Source organism: Brienomyrus brachyistius, chromosome 2 (assembly GCF_023856365.1).
Source record: "Brienomyrus brachyistius isolate T26 chromosome 2, BBRACH_0.4, whole genome shotgun sequence".
Lineage (NCBI taxonomy): Eukaryota > Metazoa > Chordata > Actinopteri > Osteoglossiformes > Mormyridae > Brienomyrus > Brienomyrus brachyistius.
Genome location: NC_064534.1, coordinates 21,928,745 through 21,955,580, shown reverse-complemented (window position 1 = coordinate 21,955,580; position 26,836 = coordinate 21,928,745). Strand labels below are relative to the sequence as shown.

Sequence of the window (26,836 nt, the reverse complement as noted above, 5' to 3'; positions counted from 1 at the left end):
ACGGGTTATTAACATGGGTGTGGAGTGCGACACACGCCTGTAGAATGTGCTCGTTCTCTTTGTTTCTCTCTCCTTCTGCTGTCCTTCCCTTCTTACAGAGGTCCCCAGGAGCCGTGCTCTGCTACGGGGTATCCACTGTGTCATAACTCCTCCCGGTGGCCCCCCCCCCGCCCGCACCCCCTCCCCGACACGCGGCACGTGCAAGTCAGCACGCAGAGCCCAGCTGCGAGGGGCCCCCAGCCGCACAAAGGGAGAGAGCGAGCAGAGTGGGGGGAGGGCGTATCCGACCTCGCCGAGAGCAGGGGGGGAGGGTCTTTGTGAGGCAAACTGGGAACGGCAGGAAAATAAAATGAAATATGTGCAGAGAAACAGGAAGGAGGGAAGGCGAGGGAGGGAAATGCCAAGGAACAAAGGGACATGGCGAGAGTGCAGACGGAGGGGGGAAGCAGGGAACACACGGAGGCGAACAAAGGAAATCAATAACATACTGCAGTCTCCGGAACAAGAAATGTACATCTGTGTTAAAAAATATTACTACACAGAGTCCAGCACAAAGGATCCCCAGGACAACGGCTGAAAGCAGGGCACCGGTGACGAAAGGACGACAACTCGATCAAACTGCCTGTTTCTGATGGCAACCCTATTTGAGTACATATACTATAAGCCAGTGTAATATTAGCGTAGACACTAACAAGGTGCTGGTGGTGGGTTGGGGGGCAGAGAAGCAGCTCCCCCCCTCAAAAGCCTGTGGCTCTCTGCCAGCCTTGTCTCTCCCAGGAGTCAGGCTAAGATTAGCTCCCCATATGTTATAGTCAGGCACAGCCAGCCTTAAAGGGCCAGTGTCCCCTTTTAACAGTGCAGAGCCAAAGGCGCCATGCTACTCATAAAATCACGCCATCTTTCTCGGTCATAGCCGCACATCGGACCCTCAGTGCATTACCAAGCTCATAAGCAGAGCTTTTACCCAGTTAGTTCTGCCCTGGGACTGGGAGTACCACCACAGTGTACCGGAAACCGTCCAAACAGCTGCCTGGAAGAAGGAAACAGTCTGAAAAAGGCTGTTCTGAGCAGAGCCACAGAGGACAGAGACGCCGCGGTCAGCGGAGCGTGAGGACGCCGTGGCCGGGAGCCCGGCTGACCCATCCATTTTTTATGAACTGCGGCACCGCTCAGCGAGCCCTGGGTTCTCCGGTGGATGCAGTCAGCTCCAAACGTGCATGAGCGGAGCCAGCCCAGAGACGCGGTGAGACGACTCCCCATATCGGAGAGGAGCTGGGAACTGAGATCATGTGAAGCCCAGGAGGACTGTTACGTAAGACCTATTTTGGTATGAAGTCGTCGGAGCTCGGATCAATTCGGCTTTAAAATGACGCCCATCTCCCTCCAGCCTCCGCTTCAGAAACCCTCAGCAACTGCTTCAGACTCATGATTTGGGGGCCACTGGATTCTTGTTGATGGCCACCCATCCGCCAGGTGACAACCAGCCTCCAGAAATCATAATCCAGGGAAAATAAAGACCTCCTGAACTGTAACCTTCAAGGCAACAAGAACTGCCACAAAGGATGAGCAGCAAGAAGCAACCTGAGCAGGTTCCTTGTCCAGGAATGAGGGGAACATCATCCTAAAGTCTGAATGGACCTTCGGATTCAAGTCAATGAACGTTTGTGGTGAATTCAGAGTTTAAACATGGACTTTGGATGCCGTGTCAAAATATGGCCTCTCTGAGCCCAGTTTCCATTGTCTTCCTCTCATACCACCTTAGAAAGGCTGTGACAGTTGCCTTCTACACAGCAAACCATTTGTACCCAACATCAACGTCATCTGTCACTATCGGATGCAAAATCCAGGTCACCGTTAACCTGTTACCAACATAGCCTTGCCCTCATGCCGGGACTGGAAGGTTTTGTCCAAATGTCCTCATTCCATTTTATCCAATCCTCTTCTCTCTGTAATTTAGCAGTTCTCCTCATGTATCGTAATTACAAACCCACCCCATCCTACCCTACCATAACCATGGAGACACAATAAACCTTTTTTCTGTGGGTCAAAGTAACAAACACTAAATTTCTGCACAAATTCAACAGACCAATAGTGAACCACACGTATCACAGCACTAACTACCCACCCAACTCAATGAAAAGAGACACCAGCTAGGATGCTTAAGACTATTTTGGGATAGAACGAGTGAGTTCACCTCGACAAGCAAAGGTACACATGTAGTAGCTGTAGCCCACGTTTTTTGCTACATTATTCAATGCCCCATTGACATACCCACATATTCTACAATTCAGTACAACGCAAAGCACAGACTGGTGCTGACTGATCCTCTATTTTTGTCGAATGGCATCGTGGAGAGTGGGTCATGTGATTACAGTCATAGAGATACATACCTGGTGAGATCCACTGTGTAAGTTCATCGCCATCAGCTCAGTACTTACCTGGAGTTCACCTGCATGTATTACATAGGCTACGTCCATAAGTGTTAAACCAGGGTGTTGTTGGACAGACATACAGCTAAGAGTGAAGGAGGAAGGCATCATCCGTAATACAACCATGACTCTGATCACAAATAAAACTGCCTTCCAACCTTAGCAGCCAAGCTAGCATTAGCATGGGTGTCTGTCATGTCACAGTGGTTAATGAGTATGTACTCACATGTGTGTGCAGCCCCAAAGTAATGGCCACAGAGCCATTCTGTCCTCTTTTGGGGTTTTAATAAAACAAACCAGGTAATAAATAACTCAGAACCTGAACTCAGCCTCCTGTCTCTCTTAAGTTTCACCATGAAGTACAAAAGTGTGACTTGTCCCAAGATCCGCGAGGAGCAGGAATGCGCTCTCAGGCTGCCGCCTCGTGTTCCAGCTCAATGGCAGACTGGATCTCATAGCTTGGTGTTCCTACGCTGGGAGGTGGGAGTGACTGTGCCCTTTCAATGAAACCCCGGTCACCAGTCCCCAATTTCATAAGAATCATCAGCATTGCAAACAAGTCAAGCCACCTGTAACAGGGAGATGAATTTAGCTTCCTGCTGAGCCCAAAATCCCATCTGTCTTGGTCTGAGGACTCATCAGCCATGTCATTGCTCTGGGCAGCATGTGAGGGGAGTAAGGTGAGAGCATGATGTAACAGGGCAGATGACACTCCTTGGTTGAGTTGAGTCAGAGCTACCAGGGAGGTCGAGTCTTTTTATAGGCTAACCCTCACGACTAAACTTTTATTTATAAACTGAGCTCATTCCATTCGCTGGCACTTTCTGTGACTAGCGAAACGATTTTTACTTCTGGGCAAATCCTAGCTCATTCGGTGTCAACGTTAAAGCGAAGGGGCCCCTTTAGAGAGCCTCCAAGAGATAACATCGTGAACATGTCCTAAACAAAAAGCCACACCTGGAGGTTAAACATTCACATTGTTTCAGCGGCTATATGTGTGTGAACAGCACAGGACTTAACCATCATACTCACGTTCCCTCCAATTCATGATGTTTTGGGTTTTCATGTCCATTTGGGGGACGCGCCAACATTTTGGGACAACGAAACATTGCGGTGAAAGTTCAGTTACCACACCAGACGTTCAACGGGCCAGGCGATGGAAACCTTCCACCGGGGGGGGAGAAAAAGTGGACCCTGGCACGCGTCAGGATGGCAGGGAAAGCCGAGGACTTGCCGGAGAGTTATTGGTGCTATTATTCCGCAGGGAGCCAGTGTGGTTTATCGCGACTGAGCGCAGCGGCTGGCAGGGCGCGGAATCACAGGGCTGCTGGGAGTTCACATGGCCTCCCGTGCACTGCAGGTTACTACAGTCCAAACAGACGTGTCCATGTGAGCACCGGCACGCGCATGACCCACTAACTTTCATTCCGTTTACCTCGGGTGACTTTAAAACTTTGACAGGCCCGCCCACCTACTTCCTCTTTTCCGTGGCTCCTGGCACGTGCCTCCCGTTCCCTCCAATAAGCGCCGAGCCCGGGATCCTTTAAACTCAGGCCGTCCTCGAAGAGCAGCGGCATGCGCTACAGCCAGATAAAGGCCGGCGCGGAGTGGGGAAAGCGGACCCGTGCGGATCTCATGCTTTTGCATTCGCTGGCCACCTCAGTGTCATCTGCCCACCCAACACCGTTTGAACCTGACCCTGCCACCTGTCTGATTCGCGTTTCGTCGGCTCCCTCCCCAACCTCTGGCGGGAGACAAGGAGACTCAGTTCAGCTTAGGGTACAAATAAACACAGAACCACACGCACACATGGATTTGGAGGCTGCCTTCTGACTCCTTTCACGGAGACATAAGAAACATGAAGGACCATCTCTGAGGGATGACAGCAAGCCCCACTCTATGGTGGCTGGACTGCGCCAATTTGAGGACCTGCATGTCACACAGACACAGACACACACACACATATGCAGACAAACAATCAAACTCCACCATCATTCTCTCCAGAGGGGTATTAACCTTACCTCTGCTGTCAGATACGAGGTCCCAAACCCAGCTTTTCTGTTGTCCTCAAATCCCACCTTGCGGCCGATCAGAGAGAGACAGAGACAGAGGGGGAGAGAGAGAGAGAAAGGCACGGCAATCAATAGAATAATGCGACAAGACGCCTCTCGACGACACGCATCTATTCAGGGCGCCCGGCATCCAGACGCACATTCACAGCACATCCTTCTTGTTCCCGTGCTTCTCTCTTTTTGGAGTTTTCCCCCGTCCTTCCCTGCCTTTCAGTCGAGACAAAGGCAGCCCTTTAGCCTGAAACCGCAGCTGGTGCCCCCGCTCTCTCACGCCCGATAAGGAGTGACACACGGCGAGGGTCTTTCTCTATGAATTATGTAACACAGTGGAGCGGCTCCTGCCCAGGTTTAGGCATGCATGCGTGTGGAGCTAAAAATCACCACTGATAACATCACTACGCTGAAAATGAGGAAGGAGGTAATTTAACTGTGGTGTCAAACAGCCCTAAGCGAAACAGCACCGAGACCCCAAGTGAGCTCCCCATAGCCCCCTCCCAGCAACAACAATAGTGATATAATACTTTTCTCTAGAAGCGTCCTGCCTGGTTGGCTCGTCCCTGTACCGGCTCTGTTTTGTCTTTAGCCAGTTAACCCCAGCCTACCCCCACACTCGCTGCTTCCACCCCCACCCGCTCTCCCTACCGGCCCTGTCGCTGTCAGCTCCCCCCTGATAATTAATATTTACCCACTGAGCCAATCTGCTTTGCCGAGTGCTCCATCCACTGGCGCTATCCCCATTAGAAGTCTCCGGCTCTCGCGACTAACCTCTCTGTCTCCCTCTTGCTTCTGTGTGCTCCTGCCCATTCAGGAAGCCATCTTGTGTTTTTAATCCTGTTTTACATTAGTACTAGTAGACTAGTTCTGTCTCTCTCTCTCTCTCTCTCTCTCTCTCTCTCTCCCGCCTCTCTCTTACTCTCTCGTTCGCTCTCTCTCTGACTCGCTCCCCTACACAGGGTGATTTTTCTCCTTTTTTTTTTTTTAACCAGCGTTCGCGGTCGACGCTGCCTTACCCAAGACCCCCTCCCACACTTCTCTTTTTTTCTCCACCCCTCCCTCCTCTCTCTCACTCTTTCCAACAAGCGAAAGAGCAAACTGCAGACGTGATGTGAATACCCCCGCCCCCCCCGCCGCCTCCACCACCCCCCCCATGCACACACACAAGCCGGCAGCACCACCGAACTGAAGCGACGTCACATTACGGATATCAGACAAAGGAAGCCCAGCGACCAATCAGCAACAGGGAAGATCTTTGCTGCTAGGCTGAGAGAGGGGGGAGGGGAGCCAATGTGTGTGCGGTGTGTGTGCGGTGTATGCTGGCTGTCTATAAAAGAATGAGCCTGTGAGGAGAGAGGAAGGTGGACGGGGGAAGGGTTTCTCTCTTTGCCTGTCAATTATCTCTCGTAGCCGGCTTCCCTAAACAATGCCTGTGGTATGTGGAATCACTGAAGACCATCTGGGGTCCGGCTGCCTGTAATAACTGGACCGGATCGTGCCGGACTGGACTGCACGGCTGCGGGCTGACGCACGCGCAGACATGCGCGCACACACATGCCCCCGGCGACCTGGAAGCACGCAGCAACCCGCTGCTAAATATAAAGCGCACACACTCACACACACACTAATGGCTGCAGGAAGGAGCTATCACCTTACTGACAAGCAACTGACGCCACTGGGTCTATTAATTGTTTATTGCAATAAAATCAAGAAGAAAAGCAATTCACTGCACGTTAAGGACAATGGTGGAACTAGTGAATTTTAGTTTCCTGTTGCCATAAATTACTGCTCCTCTGTAAATAAGGGAATATATACCGTATTCATGAGGCAGTGCTGCATCTCACAACGAATGTGAATCTATTTAGACTGCAGCCTGTGAGTTTGCCAAAGTCTTTTTTGCAGCATGTTACACACATCAAGAAGGATAAAAACAGGGTCAGTGTGTGTGTATGTGTGTGTTTTCACTCCCTGCAGGTGAGCATAGCCCCATGTGTGGCTCTCCTCACTGTTTAGCATGTAGCCTGAGTGTTGCAGGGCAGCTGCCCCTGGCCACGCCTGCCTGCATTGTCGTTATTCGAAGCTGACCGAGCGTCCTTGGCACAGGGCACCGGCGCGGTTCGAGACACGCGCGGTCAGATTACCGCTGTAAGTGAGGAACGTGCCAGAGTGCACTCACACAGCCGCTCGCTGGCTTGCCGCCGACCCAAGGGGCACAGAGAGTCGCCCGGAATACTCCGGCACACACGCGATGCGACCCCACAGCGCCGACAAACGGGGAGCATGCCGGCGTGCTCTCTCCCTGTGCGTCTTTGCACTTTCGTAAATTCCCGCTTTCGGTCTTCCAGCATGACACACGTTTCCTGCACAACCGTTTGTTTACTACGACATTGTTACTATGGAGACCGCCAGAGGCCACTGAGAAGATGGAATTCTGGGTGGCCACGCCCACAGGAGGAAGGAGAGTTCGTAACCCGCCGCTTCACCAGAGGTTCGCTCCGCCGGAGCGCGGGAGGGACAGCACTCGCTGCGGAGGACGCCGCCGTCAACGGAGCCCCCCCGTTGGTTTGCGAGGTCGAGAAGGAGACGGGATGACATGGCGCAGGGTGGGGGGGAAGTGAGGAAGAGAGAGCGAAAGTCGAGTTTGTGGAAAAGAGTGAGAGGAAACAGAGAAGGCAGAAGTGGCAGGACCGCCAGGGAGGGAAGGAAGGAGCTCACGGAGAGAGACGGCGGCCGAAGAGGGCGGGTTTAGCGGAGGCAGCCGGGGCAAACAGCGGCCAGAGCACCCCCCAGCCTGAACTCACTGGCATGACGTCACGCAGCACATTACTATGGTGCCAGCTGGCGGCCTGCGCCCTGCGTCGCATGCTTAGCCACAGGGGGGACGACTGCGGCATCCTCCCCAAACCCACGGGCAACTGGCCTGGTGTCCTGGAGCCCCAGAGAGGCAGAAGTGACCCAACAACCCCATGCCCCCCCCACCCCACCCCCAGCACCTGGTCCCGCCTGACAGGCAGAGCCCTCCAAATCCCTTAAACTCACAACACGGGGCAATAATACACAACCCCCCCCCCCACACGGCCCTCTCACACTCGCTTAAACACAAATGCACACAAACACATTCAAACACTGTCCCTTTTCTCTCACATCACGACAATAGGAGATTAAGGTTCAGGCCCGAACCCCCGCCTGCTGAACCTATACCCACCCCCAGAAAGGAACAAGGGGTGGGATGTCATTAAAGTCGCATTGATAATGAGTCGTAAAGGGGGGGGGGGGGGGTGAAAGGAGGGCTAAAGCAGGACTGTAATTACAGCACAATTAATTAACATAGTCATCACCATTCCTCTGAGAACAACACTTTATTGCCACCCCATCTACCCTCCTCCAAACCAAAAACCCCCATCTTGACCCAAGTCCCTTGTAATCATTGCAGCTGGGTCTCACTTTTTGAGGTTTTGCCCTTCCTCCCCCCACCAGCCCGTGTGGGTCAACACAGGAGCTGGACTCACACCATGGACAGCAAATGTCAAAGTTAAAAGCAGAGAATTTGAAAATGCACGAAGGAATAAGTCTACTTTCCAGCAAGGTGCTCAAAAATGATGTAAAAGTAACCCAAAACCTTCTTTGCACCAGTTTGTAAGCATACAAGTTTGGCTAATTTCATCTCAAATGAAATTCCTGAATGCTTCTGCTAATGATACGCCCTTGACGTGCCCTTTCTGTGAGACTGTCATGTGGTTCTCACACGGCTGCGGACAGCCAGCTCAGGCAGTGCCTCCCATGGCACGAAACCAGCCCGGGTTCACGCGCCGTCCGCTGGCTCGCCTTCTGCCGCTTGTCAGTGTGTCTCCCGGCAGGAAACTGAAATAGCAGCCCAGAGGATGGGGGGTATGAGAATATGGAGAGGCTCAGTAAGTCATGCTCGCTTATGAAGGGAGCTGTAGTGGGAGCAGGTACTGAGCAGACCGGTTTGGGTCACACAAGCATGTCCGTATCTGTCATTGGGAGACGCCCACAATGCTGCTGACTCAGCAGATCTCAGCCAGCTTGGATCATAAGCCGTAAAAAGATGAATATACCGATCAAGCATAACATTAAAACCACTGACAGGTAAAGTGAGTAACACTGAGTATCTTGTTAATATGGCACCTGTCAAATGTGCCATTACTTATTAGGCAAATAAACAGACAGCTCTTGAAGGAGATGTGTTGGAAGCAGGAAAATGGGTAAATGTAAAAATCTGAGCGATATTGACAAGGGCCAAACTGTGATGGCCAGATGACTGGGTCAGATCATCTTCAAAACAGCAGGTTTTGTGGGGTGTTCCCAGTTGTCAGTAAGTACCTACCAAAAAGTGGTCCAAGGAAGGACAACTGGTGAATCAGCGATGGGGTCAGATGGGCCAAAGGCTCATTGATGTGCATGGGGAGACAAGGCCAGTCTGTCTGGTCGATCCTGCAGGAGAGCGACTGCAGCACAAATTGCTGAAAAGGTTAATGCTGGCTGTGACAGAAAGGTGTCGGAACACACAGTGCATCACAGCTTGCTGTGTATGGGGCTGAGTAGCTGTAGAGCAGTCAGAGTGCTCCAGTCCACCACTGAAAGTGCCTACAATGGGCAAATGAGATCAGAACTGGACCGTGGGGCAATGGGAGAAGGTGGCCTAGTCTAGAAGGTCCTGTTTTCTGTTACATGTGAACAGCCAGGTGCCTGTGCATCATTTACATGAGGAAGAGATGGCAACAGGATGCATTATGGGAAGACAGCGAGCCGGCAGAAGCAGTGTGATGCTCATGTTCTGTTGGGAAACCTTGGGTCCTGGCGTTCATGTAGATGTTACTTTAGCACATGCCACCTATCTAAACGTTGTTGCAGACCAACTACAGCCCTTCATGGCAATGGTATTCCTCAATGGCAGTGGACTCTTTCAGTAGGATAATGCACCCTGCCATATTACAAAAATTGATCGGGAATGGTTTGAGGAGCATGGAAAAGAGTTGATCTGGCCTCAATATTCCCCAGATCGAGGTCTGATCAAGTATATGTGGAATGTGCTGGACAAACAAGTCCGATCCATGGAGGCCCCACCTCACAACTTACAGGACTTAAAGGATCTGCTGCTAACATCTTGGTGCCAGATACCACAGGACACCTTCAGAGGTCTCGCGGACTCCATGCCTCAATGAGCCCAGAGATGATTTGATGGCACAAAGGGCAACCTATTCAATATTAGGCTGGTGGTTTTAATGTTATGGCCGATGGGAGTATTTTACAGAAGAGGTCATGCAGAAATATCTTAATCAAACAGGGCAAAGAGCTGCAGTGCTCAGGATATCACTCATCACAAAATAAACAGCTCTCAGAGGTTTCAGTAAGGCCTGAGGCTTCTAAACGTACACAAGGAAATTCAAAATCAAAAGAATCTCAAGGTAAAGTCACAGAATTTACCTTTAACATAGCAGTGTTAGTCTGTTTCATTACAAACCGGGGCACTCAGTTTAGATTACTTCATTCACATAAATTTAGCCCAGTTTAGCTTAAATCTGACAAGCTATCCAGCAAATCAAGAAATCCAGCTTCATGATACAGGCCCCTGGTCAGGCTTAGCTCACAGTGAAGTTTAAAGGCTATTTACAAACACAGGTCATGTGACCAGCCTCCCAGACTCCTACGACGCGACGGAGAACCCTGCCAGCCGTCCACAGGAAGCGCCGTGCTAACTTTGGAACAAAGTGCAGTTTCTAAAACCGTCCTGTGTGGTATCGCTCATCTGGACTATGGGGGGAGGTCCTGCCTCCAACAAGCCACAGACAGACTCGAAATGACAGGCTTTCCCTGAAAACGATGCCCCCACACAACCGCGATGAGCAGGACAGCGAGCTCGCACCTATACACCATCTCTGCAGGTAATTACGTGGATGGCTGCATAATTCACTTCACATTCCAACTTTAATGGTAAAAAGAGCAACCTTTGGAAAGAGAATGATAAAAGGTGCCCTGGGGATAACAGCAGAAAGCTGAAAGGGTTAAGATTTGTGCACAACCCAGCAATAAACGGAAAGTAACTGTGACAATTAAACTTAATGATTGATTTCTGCGCAGGTTCCTTCAAGAATTACACAACAGAGCTTATGTTCGATCCCACAAAGCAGCCCCTCAGCTCAGGACCGTCAGGCCTGAGAGGAATCTAACCTCCAGAAGTTGGATAAAGAGGAGACTGAGAGAGCAACAGCACCCAGAGAGAGGTGCAGGTAGGGGTGGAGGTGGAGCACTTCCTGGAGGGTTCTCCCTGAGGAGAGAGCTTCCTCTGACGTGTGTGTGTGTCCTGAGCTTCCCTGAGGAACCCCCCCCCCCCACTTCCTGCCAGTGAGGGGGACTTCCTGCCATCTCCACCACCCGCAACCTCACCCCCCTCTCGTGCCTTTATTTACATTCCCCTTTCTGCTGACCCGTCTGGAGCGAGCGCTTCACCCTGTCTGTCAGCAGCAGAAACGGTGACAGCAGATCAATCTCCAGGTCCTGTGCCCCCCTGACCCTCCCCCCCCCCCCCCACCACCACCACCTCTGTCCAGCTCCTCCCTAGAACGCGTAACCCAGCCTCAGCTCCCCGGGTGCAGCCTGAATGCTACCGCTCCTAAGCCCCAGTGGGGGTCTGCCGTTTAGCACTTGAGTACAAAGTGAATTTCTCCAGCAAAATGCAAAGACAGAGAAAATGCAGCTACTGTACGGAGCAGTATCACACAAAGGGATCAGACAGTCGTGTCTTAAAGCAGATCTGTGGAGCTCTCAGCTGGCTTTGTTTAGTCTATCAACCTTCACAAACATCAGCCAAGAACCACAATAATAAAGCACAGAGTGGCCATGTCTGGTTATGCTGACCCTCACACACACAAAGGCTTTCTACGGCTCATGGACGGACACACCAGCACGCTCACCTGTGAGGTCACATGGCCGGGCGGCTCCTGCATGGGACACACAGGACACTTCCCCTTCACTGGCACAGTGACCACACCGGCCTCAGTAGTGCCTGCTGGGTGATTATCACTCCTAGCGAAGATTATCACTCCTAGAGGCGATTATCACTCCTAAAGGTAATGGGTGTGTGTGACAAGAGCTGCTTCCATCGACCTTTTGATGACCCCCACAGGTGTAACACCACCTCCATCTCGTCACTTTGATCCCGTGGTAATACTGATTGGCTTCATGTTACAAATAAACTCTAACAGACGACAGTAACCAACACTCGCGTCTGTTGACTTAAGATAAAGCCAACCGAGGCAGGAAAGACGTCAGGAAGTGCTGACACAGACCGAGAGCAGCGGCCTCCAAGGGGATGGAGAGGGAGGAGCCGGGGCGCCCGGTGGCGGCGGGCTGACTGCCGGGGTGGCGGTTTGGGCTCTGCTCACGCTGACTGTGGGCCGCGGTTTCTCTAAACAAACCACGTGTAGCCGGCATTACGCAATGCAGCTGGAGATCAACAGCAGGGAGGGAAAATGCTTTGACAAAACAAGCAGCTTCTGCCTGAAGGTCTGACATCAGCCCCGTGTGGCAGGTCAGGTCATCTCCTAACAGCTAGACTTTCTGAGCTAAAGAAACGTCTCTCTGTTTTATTCATCCCCCTGTAATTAACGTCTCCTTAGAGATACACAACAGTCAGCCTCGATCTACTTGGCAGAAAACTGTTTCCGTTTACAACTTTACTGTCTGGTTTTTAAAAGTAACCTCATGGTTTAAAATGAAACTACACAATGACGCAAAGCAACACCTGCCTTGGGTGTTGATGGCATAACGGTTAGTTATTTTTTATGTGAGTGTGGTGACATGCTTCTACTTTTGTCCGTTGAGACTTTGCCAAAACCACAAAGCTACTAGGCAAAATCAGGCATGCATATACGATGGGCTCAGACAGGAATGGCCGGGACAGAGGGGACCGATCATCTTAACTGCCCAGCCGGTAATCCCAGTGCAGAGCCGGGATCTCTGGATGGAGCATTCCGCAAACAGTCGCCAGGCCTGCCCTAAATTCCAGTGACTACAGCAAATGGCAAAAATATGATCAGGTATCCCATCCAACAGCTATGGATAACTATGCCAAATACCCATTCACCAAGCTTCTGGTGAGAGCTGCCCAGTGCCAGCGACTAGCAGGAAGAAAGGGTTAGAAAGGAATCGCCAGAGACGAGATAGGACACGCCCACATACAGACCACATGGTCATCTCCACAGCATCTGGAGAACATTAACCCTCATCACACAAGGAGGCACTAACACCCCCACCCCATCAAGGAGTAAAATCTCTGGCCTTCTGCTTACAAAGTCCATTTTCTCTACTGCCAGTTGCCCTGGCAATCTCTCAGTGAGTATGTGCCCAGAGAAGTGTGCCCTGTGTGTATGCCCTCAGAAGCGAGTATGTGCCCAGAGAAGTGTGCCCTGTGTGTGCCCTCAGAAGCGAGTATGTGCCCAGAGAAGTGTGCCCTGTGTGTGTGCCCTCAGAAGCGAGTATGTGCCCAGAGAAGTGTGCCCTGTGCCTTCAGAAGTGAGTATGTGCCCAGAGAAGTGTGCCCTGTGCCTTCAGAAGTGAGTATGTGCCCAGAGAAGTGTGCCCTGTGCCTTCAGAAGTGAGTATGTGCCCAGAGAAGTGTGCCCTGTGTGTGCCCTCAGAAGCGAGTATATGCCCAGAGACGTGTGCCCAGTGTGTGTGTGCCCTCAGAAGCGAGTATGTGCCCAGAGACGTGTGCCCAGTGTGTGTGTGCCCTCAGAAGCGAGTATGTGCCCAGAGACGTGTGCCCAGTGTGTGTGTGCCCTCAGAAGCGAGTATGTGCCCAGAGACGTGTGCCCTGTGTGTGTGCCCTCAGAAGTGAGTATGTGCCCAGAGAAGTGTGCCCTGTGTGTGTGCCCTCAGAAGCGAGCATGTGCCCAGAGAAGTGTGCCCTGTGTGTGTGCCCTCAGAAGCGAGTATGTGCCCAGAGAAGTGTGCCCAGTGTGTGTGCCCTCAGAAGCGAGTATGTGCCCAGAGAAGTGTGCCCAGTGTGTGTGCCCTCAGAAGCGAGTATGTGCCCAGAGAAGTGTGCCCTGTGTGTGCCCTCAGAAGCGAGTATGTGCCCAGAGATGTGTGCCCTGTGTGTGTGCCCTCAGAAGCGAGCATGTGCCCAGAGAAGTGTGCCCTGTGTGTGTGCCCTAAGAAGCGAGTATGTGCCCAGAGAAGTGTGCCCTGTGTGTGTGCCCTCAGAAGCGAGTATGTGCCCAGAGAAGTGTGCCCTGTGTGTGCCCTCAGAAGCGAGTATGTGCCCAGAGATGTGTGCCCTGTGTGTGTGCCCTTAGAAGCGAGTATGTGCCCAGAGAAGTGTGCCCTGTGTGTGCCCTCAGAAGCGAGCATGTGCCCAGAGAAGTGTGCCCTGTGTGTGTGCCCTCAGAAGCGAGTATGTGCCCAGAGAAGTGTGCCCTGTGTGTGCCCTCAGAAGCGAGTATGTGCCCAGAGATGTGTGCCCTGTGTGTGTGCCCTCAGAAGCGAGCATGTGCCCAGAGAAGTGTGCCCAGTGTGTGTGCCCTCAGAAGTGAGTATGTGCCCAGAGATGTGTGCCCTGTGTGTGCCCTCAGAAGCGAGTATGTGCCCAGAGACGTGTGCCCACTGTGTGTGCCCTCAGAAGTGAGTATGTGCCCAGAGACGTGTGCCCTGTGTGTGCCCTCAGAAGTGAGTATGTGCCCAGAGACGTGTGCCCTGTGTGTGTGCCCTCAGAAGCGAGTATGTGCCCAGAGACGTGTGCCCTGTGTGTGTGCCCTCAGAAGCGAGTATGTGCCCAGAGAAGTGTGCCCAGTGTGTGTGCCCTCAGAAGCGAGTATGTGCCCAGAGAAGTGTGCCCTGTGTGTGCCCTCAGAAGTGAGTATGTGCCCAGAGAAGTGTGCCCTGTGTGTGTGCCCTCAGAAGCGAGTATGTGCCCAGAGAAGTGTGCCCTGTGTGTGTGCCCTCAGAAGCGAGTATGTGCCCAGAGAAGTGTGCCCTGTGTGTGCCCTCAGAAGTGAGTATGTGCCCAGAGAAGTGTGCCCTGTGTGTGTGCCCTCAGAAGCGAGTATGTGCCCAGAGAAGTGTGCCCTGTGTGTGTGCCCTCAGAAGCGAGTATGTGCCCAGAGAAGTGTGCCCTGTGTGTGTGCCCTCAGAAGCGAGTATGTGCCCAGAGAAGTGTGCCCTGTGCCTTCAGAAGTGAGTATGTGCCCAGAGAAGTGTGCCCTGTGCCTTCAGAAGTATGTGCCCAGAGAAGTGTGCCCTGTGCCTTCAGAAGTGAGTATGTGCCCAGAGACGTGTGCCCTGTGCCTTCAGAAGTATGTGCCCAGAGAAGTGTGCCCTGTGTGTGCCCTCAGAAGCGAGTATGTGCCCAGAGAAGTGTGCCCTGTGTGTGTGCCCTCAGAAGCGAGTATGTGCCCAGAGAAGTGTGCCCTGTGTGTGTGCCCTCAGAAGCGAGTATGTGCCCAGAGAAGTGTGCCCAGTGTGTGTGCCCTCAGAAGCGAGTATGTGCCCAGAGAAGTGTGCCCTGTGCCCTCAGAAGTGAGTATGTGCCCAGAGAAGTGTGCCCTGTGTGTGCCCTCAGAAGCGAGTATGTGCCCAGAGATGTGTGCCCTGTGTGTGTGCCCTCAGAAGCGAGCATGTGCCCAGAGAAGTGTGCCCTGTGTGTGTGCCCTCAGAAGCGAGTATGTGCCCAGAGAAGTGTGCCCTGTGTGTGTGCCCTCAGAAGCGAGTATGTGCCCAGAGACGTATGCCCTGTGTGTGTGCCCTCAGAAGCGAGTATGTGCCCAGAGAAGTGTGCCCTGTGTGTGTGCCCTCAGAAGCGAGTATGTGCCCAGAGAAGTGTGCCCAGTGTGTGTGCCCTCAGAAGCGAGTATGTGCCCAGAGAAGTGTGCCCTGTGTGTGCCCTCAGAAGTGAGTATGTGCCCAGAGAAGTGTGCCCTGTGTGTGTGCCCTCAGAAGCGAGTATGTGCCCAGAGAAGTGTGCCCAGTGTGTGTGCCCTCAGAAGCGAGTATGTGCCCAGAGAAGTGTGCCCTGTGTGTGCCCTCAGAAGTGAGTATGTGCCCAGAGAAGTGTGCCCTGTGTGTGTGCCCTCAGAAGCGAGTATGTGCCCAGAGAAGTGTGCCCAGTGTGTGTGCCCTCAGAAGTGAGTATGTGCCCAGAGAAGTGTGCCCTGTGCCTTCAGAAGTATGTGCCCAGAGAAGTGTGCCCTGTGCCTTCAGAAGTGAGTATGTGCCCAGAGACGTGTGCCCTGTGCCTTCAGAAGTATGTGCCCAGAGAAGTGTGCCCTGTGTGTGCCCTCAGAAGCGAGTATGTGCCCAGAGACGTGTGCCCTGTGCCTTCAGAAGTATGTGCCCAGAGAAGTGTGCCCTGTGCCCTCAGAAGTGAGTATGTGCCCAGAGAAGTGTGCCCTGTGTGTGCCCTCAGAAGCGAGTATGTGCCCAGAGATGTGTGCCCTGTGTGTGTGCCCTCAGAAGCGAGCATGTGCCCAGAGAAGTGTGCCCTGTGTGTGTGCCCTCAGAAGCGAGTATGTGCCCAGAGAAGTGTGCCCTGTGTGTGTGCCCTCAGAAGCGAGTATGTGCCCAGAGACGTATGCCCTGTGTGTGTGCCCTCAGAAGCGAGTATGTGCCCAGAGAAGTGTGCCCTGTGTGTGTGCCCTCAGAAGCGAGTATGTGCCCAGAGAAGTGTGCCCAGTGTGTGTGCCCTCAGAAGCGAGTATGTGCCCAGAGAAGTGTGCCCTGTGTGTGCCCTCAGAAGTGAGTATGTGCCCAGAGAAGTGTGCCCTGTGTGTGTGTGTCCTCAGTACTGTGAATGTGTATGTGCACCTTCAGAAGTGTGTGAGTGTGCCCTCTAAAGAGTGCATGAGCCTGAAGGAGTGTGTGTGGAGGTGTCTGTGTGTACCCGCAGATGTGTGTGTGTGTGTGTGTGTGCCCTTAAAAGTGTATGAGTATATTCCCTCCATAAGAGTGTGTGTACCCTCTGAAGTGTGTGTCTGCACTCCAAATAGTGCATGCCTGCACACTTGTGTGTGGGGGTGTTTGTGTATGCACTCAGAAGTGCTTGTGGTCTCCGAACCGTGTGCGTCCCTGTCCATAGCCACCATGCTGCCCTGTCTCCATGGAAGCCCCCTGACGCCCCTCTCCCCCTCACCTCCGAGGCTCCGGTCTTCTTCTTCAGCTGCTCACACTTGCGCAGCTTGCATATCTGGTGTCCCACCTTGCGGTTAAAGCAGCTGCTGCAGTTGCCGCAGTTCTCTTTGCGCAGGCAGGGTTCGCATGCGCCGCACCTCTTCCTCTTCTTCTTTGGTGTGGTGCCCAGCTCTGGGGGGGCCTCTGGACAGGGGGGCTGCAGGGAGAACAGGCCACCCTGCTGATGCTCTGCCCAGATGTATTCGCCAAGCGGGGATGCCCTCCCAGCTGCTCCAGCCCCCAGGAAGATCTTGGGGTCTTCATCCTCCAGAGAGAAGTCATAAATGTCTGGTTGGGGGGTGCCCAGGTTCCCCCGGGGTTTATGCATCCTCCGGCTTGGGGAGGGCAGACGAAAAGGTACGACAGGGGCCGCGCTCAAAGCGTCGGACAGTACTGTCCTGGCCCAGCCCACTAGGAATTTGGCGCGCTCTGTTAAATGGGCAGCCACGTGTGAGGGTGAATATCACAGTACGCCAAAGACGAACAGTTTTCTTTCACTGAAAGCTAGAAGCAGCCACAGCGCCAGCTGGCTGAGGACTGTGGAATGCTGGGGTGGACACGCTCACTGGTACAGGTGGCATCATCTGGCAGCGTCACTGGGAGGCTCCCCAGCGTAAACCGGGGGTGTGGGGCCAGGTCCCGCTGAGGAACAGGATGGGCAGAGAGGGCAGGACTGCCATGAGTCTGCTGCTGAGTTACACCATTCAGGATAGTGCTCTGTGGAAACAGCCAGAAATGGGGTTGTAAGCATTACCCTGAAAACCTACTGTGACTTTTTGTACAACAGGAAGAATCCAAGACAGGTCCTTCAGGATGGACACCAACCCTGCAACCTTCAGAATATAAGTCTAAACAAATGGCCACTGTCCTAATAATTAAACAAACCTGCAGCTGCTGTGGGAGAGAATAGTTATATTAATATATAAAACACATTTCAGGAATGAATGAATAATTTTTGTGACAATACCTATAAAACGTTTGATCTCAAATTATTAGGCGTTAAAAACGACGGAAACCTTTTTTCTTTTCTTTTTTTGAGTGCAAAATAAAAACTGAACGTGTAAAGTGTGAGAAACTGTGGTCTTCTAATGGCGATTCCAGGGCTGGAGGAGGCTTTGTTTGCCGTCCTTTGCATGAGAAAGGAGGGCTCTTTGTTCGTCTGCACCGGGCTTCAGTCAGCCGTCAATAAAGTCGCATTATTTACCGCGGTCGCTGCTGTCTTATTTCCACAGTGGAGTTTAGGTTACCCCGGGATTCAGGTACCAGTGTGCGATCGGTGGGTGTACAGCTGCGTTATCCTGATATTACCATGCACTCGCATCGCATGCGGTAAAATGTAACCTCCCCGGCTCGATAATGTGACAAAGCACAAGCCAGGATCAAAGTTTACAGTAAACGGCGTGTTTCTGCCTGGTCGGGGTGCTCAGAAAACCGGGCTTTAAATGGAAACCTCCGAGTGGCGGTGCCGCGCAGCGCTGTAAACGGGGACGTGCGTTTAATCACATTCACTCATCTTTCAGTTCCGTGACTTACAGTCACGAGTATCCGTTAAAAGCCCCTAAACTTGCAGGCTCGGCAGAAACGCACATGACTTTCATTCCATTTGCCGTTAACGCCATGCAAAAGTCGATTTTAACATTTGAGAATATCGTAATCGAGCGATTGGTCTGTAGCGAACGAGCCTGCAGATCGCACATATGTGACCTTGCTGTCTGGACATTATTTAGACCCTCAGATGACACCCGCAAAGCGCGGTCACGACGATACAGTGTGACAGGCGGGTTACGCGCGCCGCGACTTGCACGTGGCTCTATCAGAGCCGGTGGCCGGTGTCCGGCACGCGATTAACGCCGCCAGAAAAGGGTACAAAGGGGGGAGGGGTGCAGAGCCGCTGCTTTTATCACCCCGGAGCAACAACTGTTTATTCACCAGCAACAGTTTTTCTAACTGAAGAAAGAAAATCGACACATCAACAAGGACCCCCACCCAACTTTCTGAAAATGTCGCCCTGGGGGGCTTCACACATTATAATTCCTTAAAAAAATGCACACCCCATTAAGCAAATATAACAAGTATCACACCGATACTGCCCAATAATATTGCCCCTTATATGTATATATATATTATATGGGATAGTATAATAGATTTCATAAACATGATCGGGCGACGTCCTTACTAAGCTCAGCAGTCCCAGCTTCTTAGGGTTAATTTAAAAGCCAGCATGTGTATTGCACTAATTGCCGTGCTGGTGGGAAACAATCCACTTTCTCTTCGGGGGAATACACATAGAGATTTCTTTTGGCAGGACCCGCGGGCTGGACGCAGATTGTCACAAGAGAGAGAAGTAAAAGAATGTAAATTACCGCATGTCGAAACGTGCATACGTACCAAGTTTTAACGGGTGGATCTCAGGAGAAAGCGCTTCCTTTCCTTAGAAAAAAAAATATTAATTTTAAAAGTGCATATACTTCACTATGGTGAAAAAGGTGTGCAATTCTTCAGCCCCAATTTCCCCAGTTAAATACGTGCGCAGATCTGATTATCAAATACATTTAAGGAATGTTTAAAGTAAAGCCTGCGCACTGCCAGAGTAACCACATGCTCACGGTTTCCTTGTGTCATATCGGAACACTTTGCAAAAATCAAGTGAAGAAGAATATAGAAAAAAAGCGTGGAAAAAAATCTGAAGCTTAAAACACTTTTTAAAAGTTCTGCTTCTTGTTTCGCTCAAGGTTTGAGGTCTCCTTAGAGTTAAAAGAAGAAGAGGAGGAGGAAGAATTGAGGAGGAAAAACGTTGCTGAAAAGAGGTAAAAGTGATCAGGAAATCGCGGAGTGGAGTGTGATCGGCATACTGGAGCGAGGGGGTTAATTTTCCTCACTGCATCACGTCATTAACTTTAGACGACAGCTGTCATTTAAAAGCCAAACTCGTTTAATTTTGACATCCATATACAATATTGTATTTCAAAATTTAATAAGTACAATAAACGAATTATGAAAAAGATCTCTATAAGGTTAGGGGAAAACACGAATTAGACTGGGCCATAAATGAACCCACGCGTTTGAAAAGACATTTAACTTGATATCATTCTGATAAGCGTATTTAAATAAGTATTTATAAAATATACATATTTAAAGGTGACGTATTACTTGTACCCTGGTATATATAGGTTAGACATATAAATATATCAGATATATTTCTTGTTAAAATATATAGACTAACACCTGTTTTGTGTTTAGAATGTGTAAAATAGGTCTATTTTCATTGGAACATTGTGTAGTTATATTATGATTTAGATTGAAAGTTTTTGTTTTTAATGTGAACATTTGCTTGTCATCGACACCATTAATTTACTTAGACAAAATGATAAAAACGAATAACTTACACGGTAACGCCAGATGCTCCGACTTGGGCTTTTTACAGAGTACAGTGTTTTTCTAACTTTAAGATGCTGAAAAGGACGCTGGGTTTGATGTCGTATGAAACCGTTCACCAAATCGCGCTTAGTGCTATCATTTATAATTTTTTTGTATCGATCTCTTAATCCTTTTTCGAATATGACAACTTACCCAACCAGTTTAAACGACTCTGGTGGTTTAAACCAGTCTTTCTTGACTCTGGAGGAATAGAAGTTAGACGTAGGACACCTATATTGGAAACTTTCAAAATTTCAGCCGTGTGTGTGGGCACAACGCCGCATTTGGTACTGGGAAATACAGCGATTACATGATATGATGAGGTGCCTGTAAAACATGCCTGATAACATCTCAAAAAGAGTTATGCAAAGGAATGTCGTCACAAACGGCTCAATTAATGACTATATATTTAATTCTAAAAAGCATTTTAGAGATACAGAAACATTTAACGCCATAAGAAGGTAACAGATTTAAAATAAAAGTATTAATATATCGTCCAGGTGCCATATCAGACACACTGGTAAAATAAACATAACAATACAGGGAAAGATATTTTTCATTTTCATATTTCATTTCATATTTTAAAAAATGATACGTCAGCGTTGTTCCGATGATTTTTAAATTTGAAAAATGAAGTTAAAAAACAACTGTAATAAATGCAGCGAATAGTTGAGATATATCATTATTAGAAGAGACAGCATTATTACTGGGTTTGTGTGCTATTTCTGCCAAACATAGGATCCCTTATATTTATTACACCGAATAAGGAAAAAAATTTAATTTCATGGCAAAACTCGATATAAAACCCAAGTATGAAAGTATGTAAGGTTTATATCGGTGTATACCGGTTTTCGAAAGCGTGACGATGACATTCAGGGGTATTGTAAGAAATCGACAAATCCATACCCACCTTTTTCAAAGAAAGTACGTGCAAACAACAGCAGCAATAATAATAATAATAATAATAATAATAATAAAATAATAATAATAATCAGGGGTGCCGCTAGAGATTTTAGGCCCCATGAAAGCATATCATATTGGGCCCCCAACCCGGGCCAATCCAATTATGATCCAGATTTGTAGGGGGCTTCAAATAGCCCTAACCCCTTAATAATAATAAAATAATAATAATAATAATAAAATAATAATAATAATAAAAATAATAAAATAATAATAATAGGTTCTCGTCTTTGTTTCATATTGCTTTCATGCACATTCGTCCACGTATTTTTTTTTCCAAAAGGACAAATAAAAAGCCAAACTCACAAATAAATAAGTAAAAAAATAAATATAACAAATGAAAAGGTAAAATTACTGAAACAAATATGTGAAATACAAGATGAAATATATAAATAAAATAGTCAAATTCACAGTTGGGTGAATGATTCCCTCCAGCTCCCCAGTATGTTTTTCTGTTACGAAGGCGACGCACACATCAGACTCATTTACCATGTTTTATTGTCACAGCACTGTAAACCTATGCTAGGACCGATGGGAGAAACACACGGGGACACAAACGAAAACGCTACAGCACACGTGCCGCCCAGGTACATCATCACGCAATAAATAACAGAGGGTCCAACCGGGGAAACGGAAACGTGAATCAAAACCGTAGGAATGGTGCCAACTTCACTGGTCCCCATTCGGGCATGTCGATTGCCCAACCTGCATGGGACTGGAGCTGGGTTTATGGACTCAGAAGCAGGGAGGGTCAAATGACTGATTGGGGAAGAGCAAAGAGTCATGCTGCATTTTATTGGGTGGAAATGTTGTTTAAGTCCTGTGAGCTTTAAAGGGAAGAGGAAAATAAACAACTGGCTTTGGGCCAAGGCACCGGACCCGAGTGTGGGAGACGAACACTGGGATTTTATCAAGTGTGGGAGACAGGAATAAGTAACGGAAGTTGTGGTGGTGCTGGGGGGGGGGTGTTGGACACTGTACTGTGCATGGGGGCTCTGATGAAGGACGGAGACTGGGAGGCTCAAATAAAGACAGGAGATGGAGACAAGGTGTTAAGTGACAGAAACAAACAGGAACAATCCTAAGTAAGATGGAGCAACAGAAGCGAGACCTTGGAAGAGCAGGGAGGCCAGAGTGGTCCGGTTCCGGTCTGACATCAGCATTTAAATGTAGTGTTACTTGGACAAACTTATCGTCACACATCTGGCTGCTCAAACTGCTTCATGTAAAATGTCTGTGTGTCGTGTCACCCATCCTTCCATTAACACAATCAACTGACCCCGAGACATGAGAAATCAGCCCCCACCCCCCACCTCCCACCCCGGTGCCGGTTTGGGGTCTCCAGTGTCATGAGGCTTGGACTCTACGTCCGGACTTGGAACTTGCCCGCCTTGGTCATGTACTTGATACCTTTGAAGGGTTTGTACTTCTCCCCATACATGTCCAACCGATTCACCTTCAGACCTGGAGGACGACACAGAGGATTAAGAATGGTCGTGTCTCTCCCTCAAAAGCTGCAGAATCAGACAGCTCTAGATCTCCAATGTGCTATTTTCTCCTGCAGAAGTTTGTATGTGGATATGTGTAAAGTTGGAGAAAGGTTCTCTTCCCACTGGACGAGAGCTTCCCCCAGTACCTGAGATGGCCATCTGCTGAATCTTGAACTGGATGTTGATGGTGGGGTTCTCGTCGGGTTTGCAGGCCCCAGCCTGCAGGCTCATGGATCCCTTTAAGCTGGGAAGCTTCTGGGGATTGATCTTCCCCAGATCCCATGACAGCAGCTGGGCAAAAACACTTACAGTGTTACCGTGTGTCCTGTAGTATCCAGTAATGCTGGGGGATGGAAGGCTTACAAACCCACAGGACCCTGATTGGCTGCTCACTTTAACTCCGCCCACATTTTAGCAATATATGCTGTCTTACGCCATGTACATATAAACACAGAAAGGAGGCTCTCTGAGGCAGAGTGGATACCTTGGTGACAGGGTCGAAGGTGTAGGTACCCTGAGAAGGGTTGAGGTTGACGTTGAGGACCCCACGGGGCAGCTGGCTGTTCACCAACACCGATTCCACAGCCTTGCCCATGGTCTGCTTGGGGCCCAGGGTCAGCTCGAACCGGCCCTGGCTGCTGCCCTCTCGGAAAGTGATGTTGTGTTTGACGTACACAGGAATGGCCACAAGGCTATACGCCGCAGAGGATTACAGGGGTGGAATACAGTCAGTGGCTAGAACTGGAAATCACAGACCAAGAGTCAATGACTTTATTTAATCTCACAAACCTGGAAGCAAGTGGGAGGCTCAGGACACCTGATACTGATCACATGTCTATAGTGCTATACTATTCCTGACACCTGTACCGGCGTGAGCCTGTTACTCTCCGAACCTGACACCTGTACCGGCGTGAGCCTGTTACTCTCCGAACCTGACACCTGTACCGGCGTGAACCTGTTACTCTCCGAACCTGACACCTGTACCGGCGTGAACCTGTTACTCTCCGAACCTGACACCCATTCTATCATGAGACTAGTGATCCCTAATCCTGACACAAGTACTGGTATGAGCCTGTTTCTTACTGAACCTGACATTCATACTGGCATGAGCCTATCAATCATTGGTCTGACAGTGATACTAACATGATCCGGTACTGGTACTCATTGGACCTGATACCCACATTGTCGTGAACCTGGTACTCAATGAACCTGATACTCATACTGACGTGGGCCTGGTACGCACTGGACCTGATAACCGTACTGGCTGGTACTCACTTCTGCGAGCTAACATGGTAGGACAGCAATCGGAAGTTCCCATCAGGGGGGATGAAGGACAAGATGCGCTCGGCCTCCCAGCGTTTGAACCGCACGCAAGGGTGGAAGCTGACATCATCCAGGAGCCGCGGGTTCTGGGAGAGAGGAAGAAGGTGAAGCCCATGCAGGAGACACTGCAGACACCAGGTAGAGTCGAGTCATGGTGAGGGGAAAGGGAGGCTCACCATGAAGGAGAGCGTGAGGTCTGGCATTCCTGTCAGCTTCACACAGGCATCGATGACGCCCTGGATCTCTGCTGTGATGGTGGAACCTGGGAGAAGCAGTGAGAAGGGGGTCCTCACAAACTCAGGGAGCTTCACGGCATTGAAGCAGAACCACAATGAAATAAACGCCCTCAGTCACACACTGTTTCCATGAAACACCAACAGTCTACTAAACATGCATTCTCTTCTATTACACCACATGGTTTGTATCATCTGTGATGATTTACGCTTCTGAGGGAAGCACAATGGCTGAGTCGGCAGCCAGGACTGAAGCCCTGAATCCTGTTTCCACTCTCTGTTAAGTTTGAATGTTCTCCTTGGTTAGTGTGTATGCAGCCTGCGCTACACTGACATCCCTTCCAGAGTGTGTCCCAGACTTGTGCCCTATGCAATAATAGGCTTCAGCCCCCTCCCATGATCCTGTAGTGGTACACATGTTTGGAAGATTGGATGGATGGACGGATGGATGGATGGATTGTTTTAAGCTTCTTAAAGCTGCTTTCTTACAAAGAACACCTTTTACAAGTTAAAGGTTAACACGATCAACACAATATTTACATGACATATCATAATTATTAACGAGACTACTGTGAACGGCCGAAGCAGGGAATGGCGATACCTGACTTGTCAATGATGGCGTCGATCTCTTCCACAACGTCAAAGTATGCCTCATTGTTGGTGTACTTCACGCCGGTGCGTCGCCAGGGCACCACAGACAGCTGTCCAGTCGGCAGCTGCTCTCCCACGTTGGTGCTGCCTGTGCCCAAGGGGAATAAGTGAGCAGACCCAGCATCACGTGACATACTCTGGACGTGCACGTCACACACAACGTTTACTAAAACCATGTGACCTGGTCCCCCACACGGCGCAGAAACCTGTGATGGTGTTGACCACGGTACGAAGGATGGTAGGTGGCTTGATGAGCTCCTTCAGTATGTTGGACTCGGTGGCCAGTGGGAAGCCATTGTCCAGCATCTCCTCCAGCAGCTCGTAGACCACCACCACGTTGTCCTTAATGGCTGCCTCTGTGCAAACCCCAAAATAGTCCTGGTCGGGAATGGAGGTGGAGATAGGAGTTAGTGGCAGCGTGTGAGTGTGGGCAGACCCTGTTAAAGCAGGTACAGACCTGATGGGGGGGGGGGGTGCCGATAAGTCAGAAATTAGATAAGGAAACGAAGGAAGTCCCTCCGAGTAATAAACCCCTCCATCCCTTACAGTCAGCAGCAGAGGCAGCTAACATGGAACAAGGAACCAGCAGAAAAAGAGATGAAGCCGGCAGTCGGCGACATCCACACACCTGGAAGGTATCAACCACCCTGTGCAGGAACTCGATGACGAAGAGCGGCGGCACCTCGCTCTGGATGACAGCGACGAAGTAGATGCGATGTCGCAGCACGCTGATGAGGTAGTGGTGGGGCGTGGGGATAACAGGAGGCACGTTCTCCGGCTCACTCGCTCGCTCCTGAGCCTCGAAAAAGTAGTCGCACACGGAGCGGCTCACCACGCTCTTCCAGTGCTTCTCCAGGAAGATGTCACCCGAGGAGTTGACCAGGAACAGACTGTGTATCATCCTGACTGTGATGGGATGGGAGCAGGCAGGAGGCTGACGGAGGGATCCTGAATTCGGAGCGCGGTCGACCACAGCACAATCACCTTTAGACGGTGATGTTTGTGTTTCGGTCTGTTAGAACAGAACAGTCGGTCACGCGTGGGTGGGTAGGTGTGCGCGTTTGTGTTGAAGGGGTAGCGAGGAGAGGGCAAGAAATAGACAGACATCTGATACGTCCTCATCTTATATGCGGCAGCAGTATCAAGTTCGAGATGGAGGTAAAATGTCAGACAAATGCGTTGTGCGCCTTAATGCATTTCTCTTATTCTTTCAGTACACATGTGCCCTTGACCCAGGATACTTGGTAACTGTTTTAATTCGTATCTTAACAGTGAATAGCGATCTCTCTTCCAATGTTCCATCACACGACTGTCTTGTGACAGGGATCCGCTATCCCCCTCCCCCATCAGATCCCCATACTCACTGGTTATCGAGCCCACAGAAAATGCCACCGTCAGTACGTCGTAGCCACGGAGTCATGCATTCAGACAGGCTTACTCACCTGCAGCCCGCGGCCGGACAATTCGCCTCTTTTTTTCTTATCCCTTGAATGAAACACCAACTGGAGGCTCGCTGCTTCCTTCTCCGTCACCGCGACTCGGACGATGATTGGATGACTGGCGTCCAACACGACCAATGATCTGCAGGAACTGGCAGGAATACCCACCTTTGCCTCACGAATATTGGTGAAGGGCGCGGATGTCGAAGATTATTGGCCAGAGGTCGGTATATCAGCCTCTGGGATTGGTTTGTACAGAAGCGTTCGACCCTAGTACAGCAATAATGTCATGTGCGATTTGCGGGACCAGTGAGATAAGACCAGCAGGTTAGATATAGGTTTCTGTCTTTCTGTTTTTTTAATCAAAGAGTTAGATGGAGATCCTGTATGGACCACTCCCCTGGCGCTTATACACTTATGGTATTGTTCTCTTGGAAGTGAAAGCTTTCGGGATACCCTCATTAATTACGATTACTATGATTACTAAAAGAAAAAAAATGCCCAAATGAGTCATGTTAAACTCGTCGTGTTCTGTTAAAAAAACTGCGGACATCCAGGAATCCAAAAAAGCGATTTATGGCCGGGGTCCAGTAATGTCAGGTGGTGCGCAAACAAAGAAACGCCTTTGGGAAAACAGGTATA

At 50.2% G+C, this 26,836-nt stretch overlaps 2 protein-coding genes across 8 annotated transcripts in view; both read right to left on the bottom strand.

Moving 5' to 3' along the window:
* tet3 (tet methylcytosine dioxygenase 3) overlaps window positions 1–19,503 on the bottom strand; it is a 47,502-nt gene extending 27,999 nt beyond the window's left edge. Inside the window, exons 1-3 of one of the 6 annotated variants that reach the window (XM_048977028.1) lie at window positions 19,070–19,503; window positions 16,644–17,398; window positions 4,451–4,507 (exon numbers count right to left, since the gene is read on the bottom strand). In XM_048977028.1, coding sequence (XP_048832985.1) covers window positions 4,451–4,507; window positions 16,644–17,009 — 423 coding nt within the window. In that variant the 5' untranslated portion in view covers window positions 17,010–17,398; window positions 19,070–19,503. Of the gene's footprint in view, window positions 1–4,450; window positions 4,508–4,641; window positions 5,076–5,186; window positions 5,544–16,643; window positions 17,399–19,069 lie in introns of those variants that run through there. The other 5 variants (XM_048977033.1, XM_048977083.1, XM_048977049.1 and 2 more) reach the window with 5 other exon arrangements.
* Window positions 19,504–21,538: 2,035 nt separating this feature from the next.
* ap3m2 (adaptor related protein complex 3 subunit mu 2) lies at window positions 21,539–26,364 on the bottom strand. 2 transcript variants are annotated; one of them, XM_048977127.1, is made up of 9 exons: window positions 26,198–26,364; window positions 25,384–25,661; window positions 24,962–25,133; window positions 24,706–24,843; window positions 24,048–24,133; window positions 23,824–23,957; window positions 23,033–23,240; window positions 22,695–22,839; window positions 21,539–22,522 (listed from the first exon to the last, which is right to left on the bottom strand). In XM_048977127.1, exons 2-9 carry the CDS (start codon window positions 25,654–25,656, stop codon window positions 22,422–22,424), a joined length of 1,257 nt encoding a protein of 418 aa, XP_048833084.1. In that variant the 5' UTR covers window positions 25,657–25,661; window positions 26,198–26,364; the 3' UTR covers window positions 21,539–22,421. The 2 variants fall into 2 exon arrangements, with proteins under 2 accessions (XP_048833084.1, XP_048833074.1); XM_048977117.1 differs by having other exon boundaries at window positions 25,384–25,767; window positions 26,198–26,362.
* Window positions 26,365–26,836: the final 472 nt, after the last annotated feature.

Excerpts from the sequence above, each read along its gene's own strand:
- ap3m2 (XM_048977127.1), bottom strand. The coding sequence starts at position 25,656 with ATGATACACAGTCTGTTCCTGGTCAACTCCTCGGGTGACATCTTCCTG. Across the intron at positions 23,241-23,823 it reads TACCATGTTAGCTCGCAGAA|CCTTGTGGCCATTCCTGTGT; the intron begins GTGAGTACCAGC and ends TGCGGCGTATAG. Across the intron at positions 22,523-22,694 it reads TCAGCAGATGGCCATCTCAG|GTCTGAAGGTGAATCGGTTG; the intron begins GTACTGGGGGAA and ends GTCGTCCTCCAG.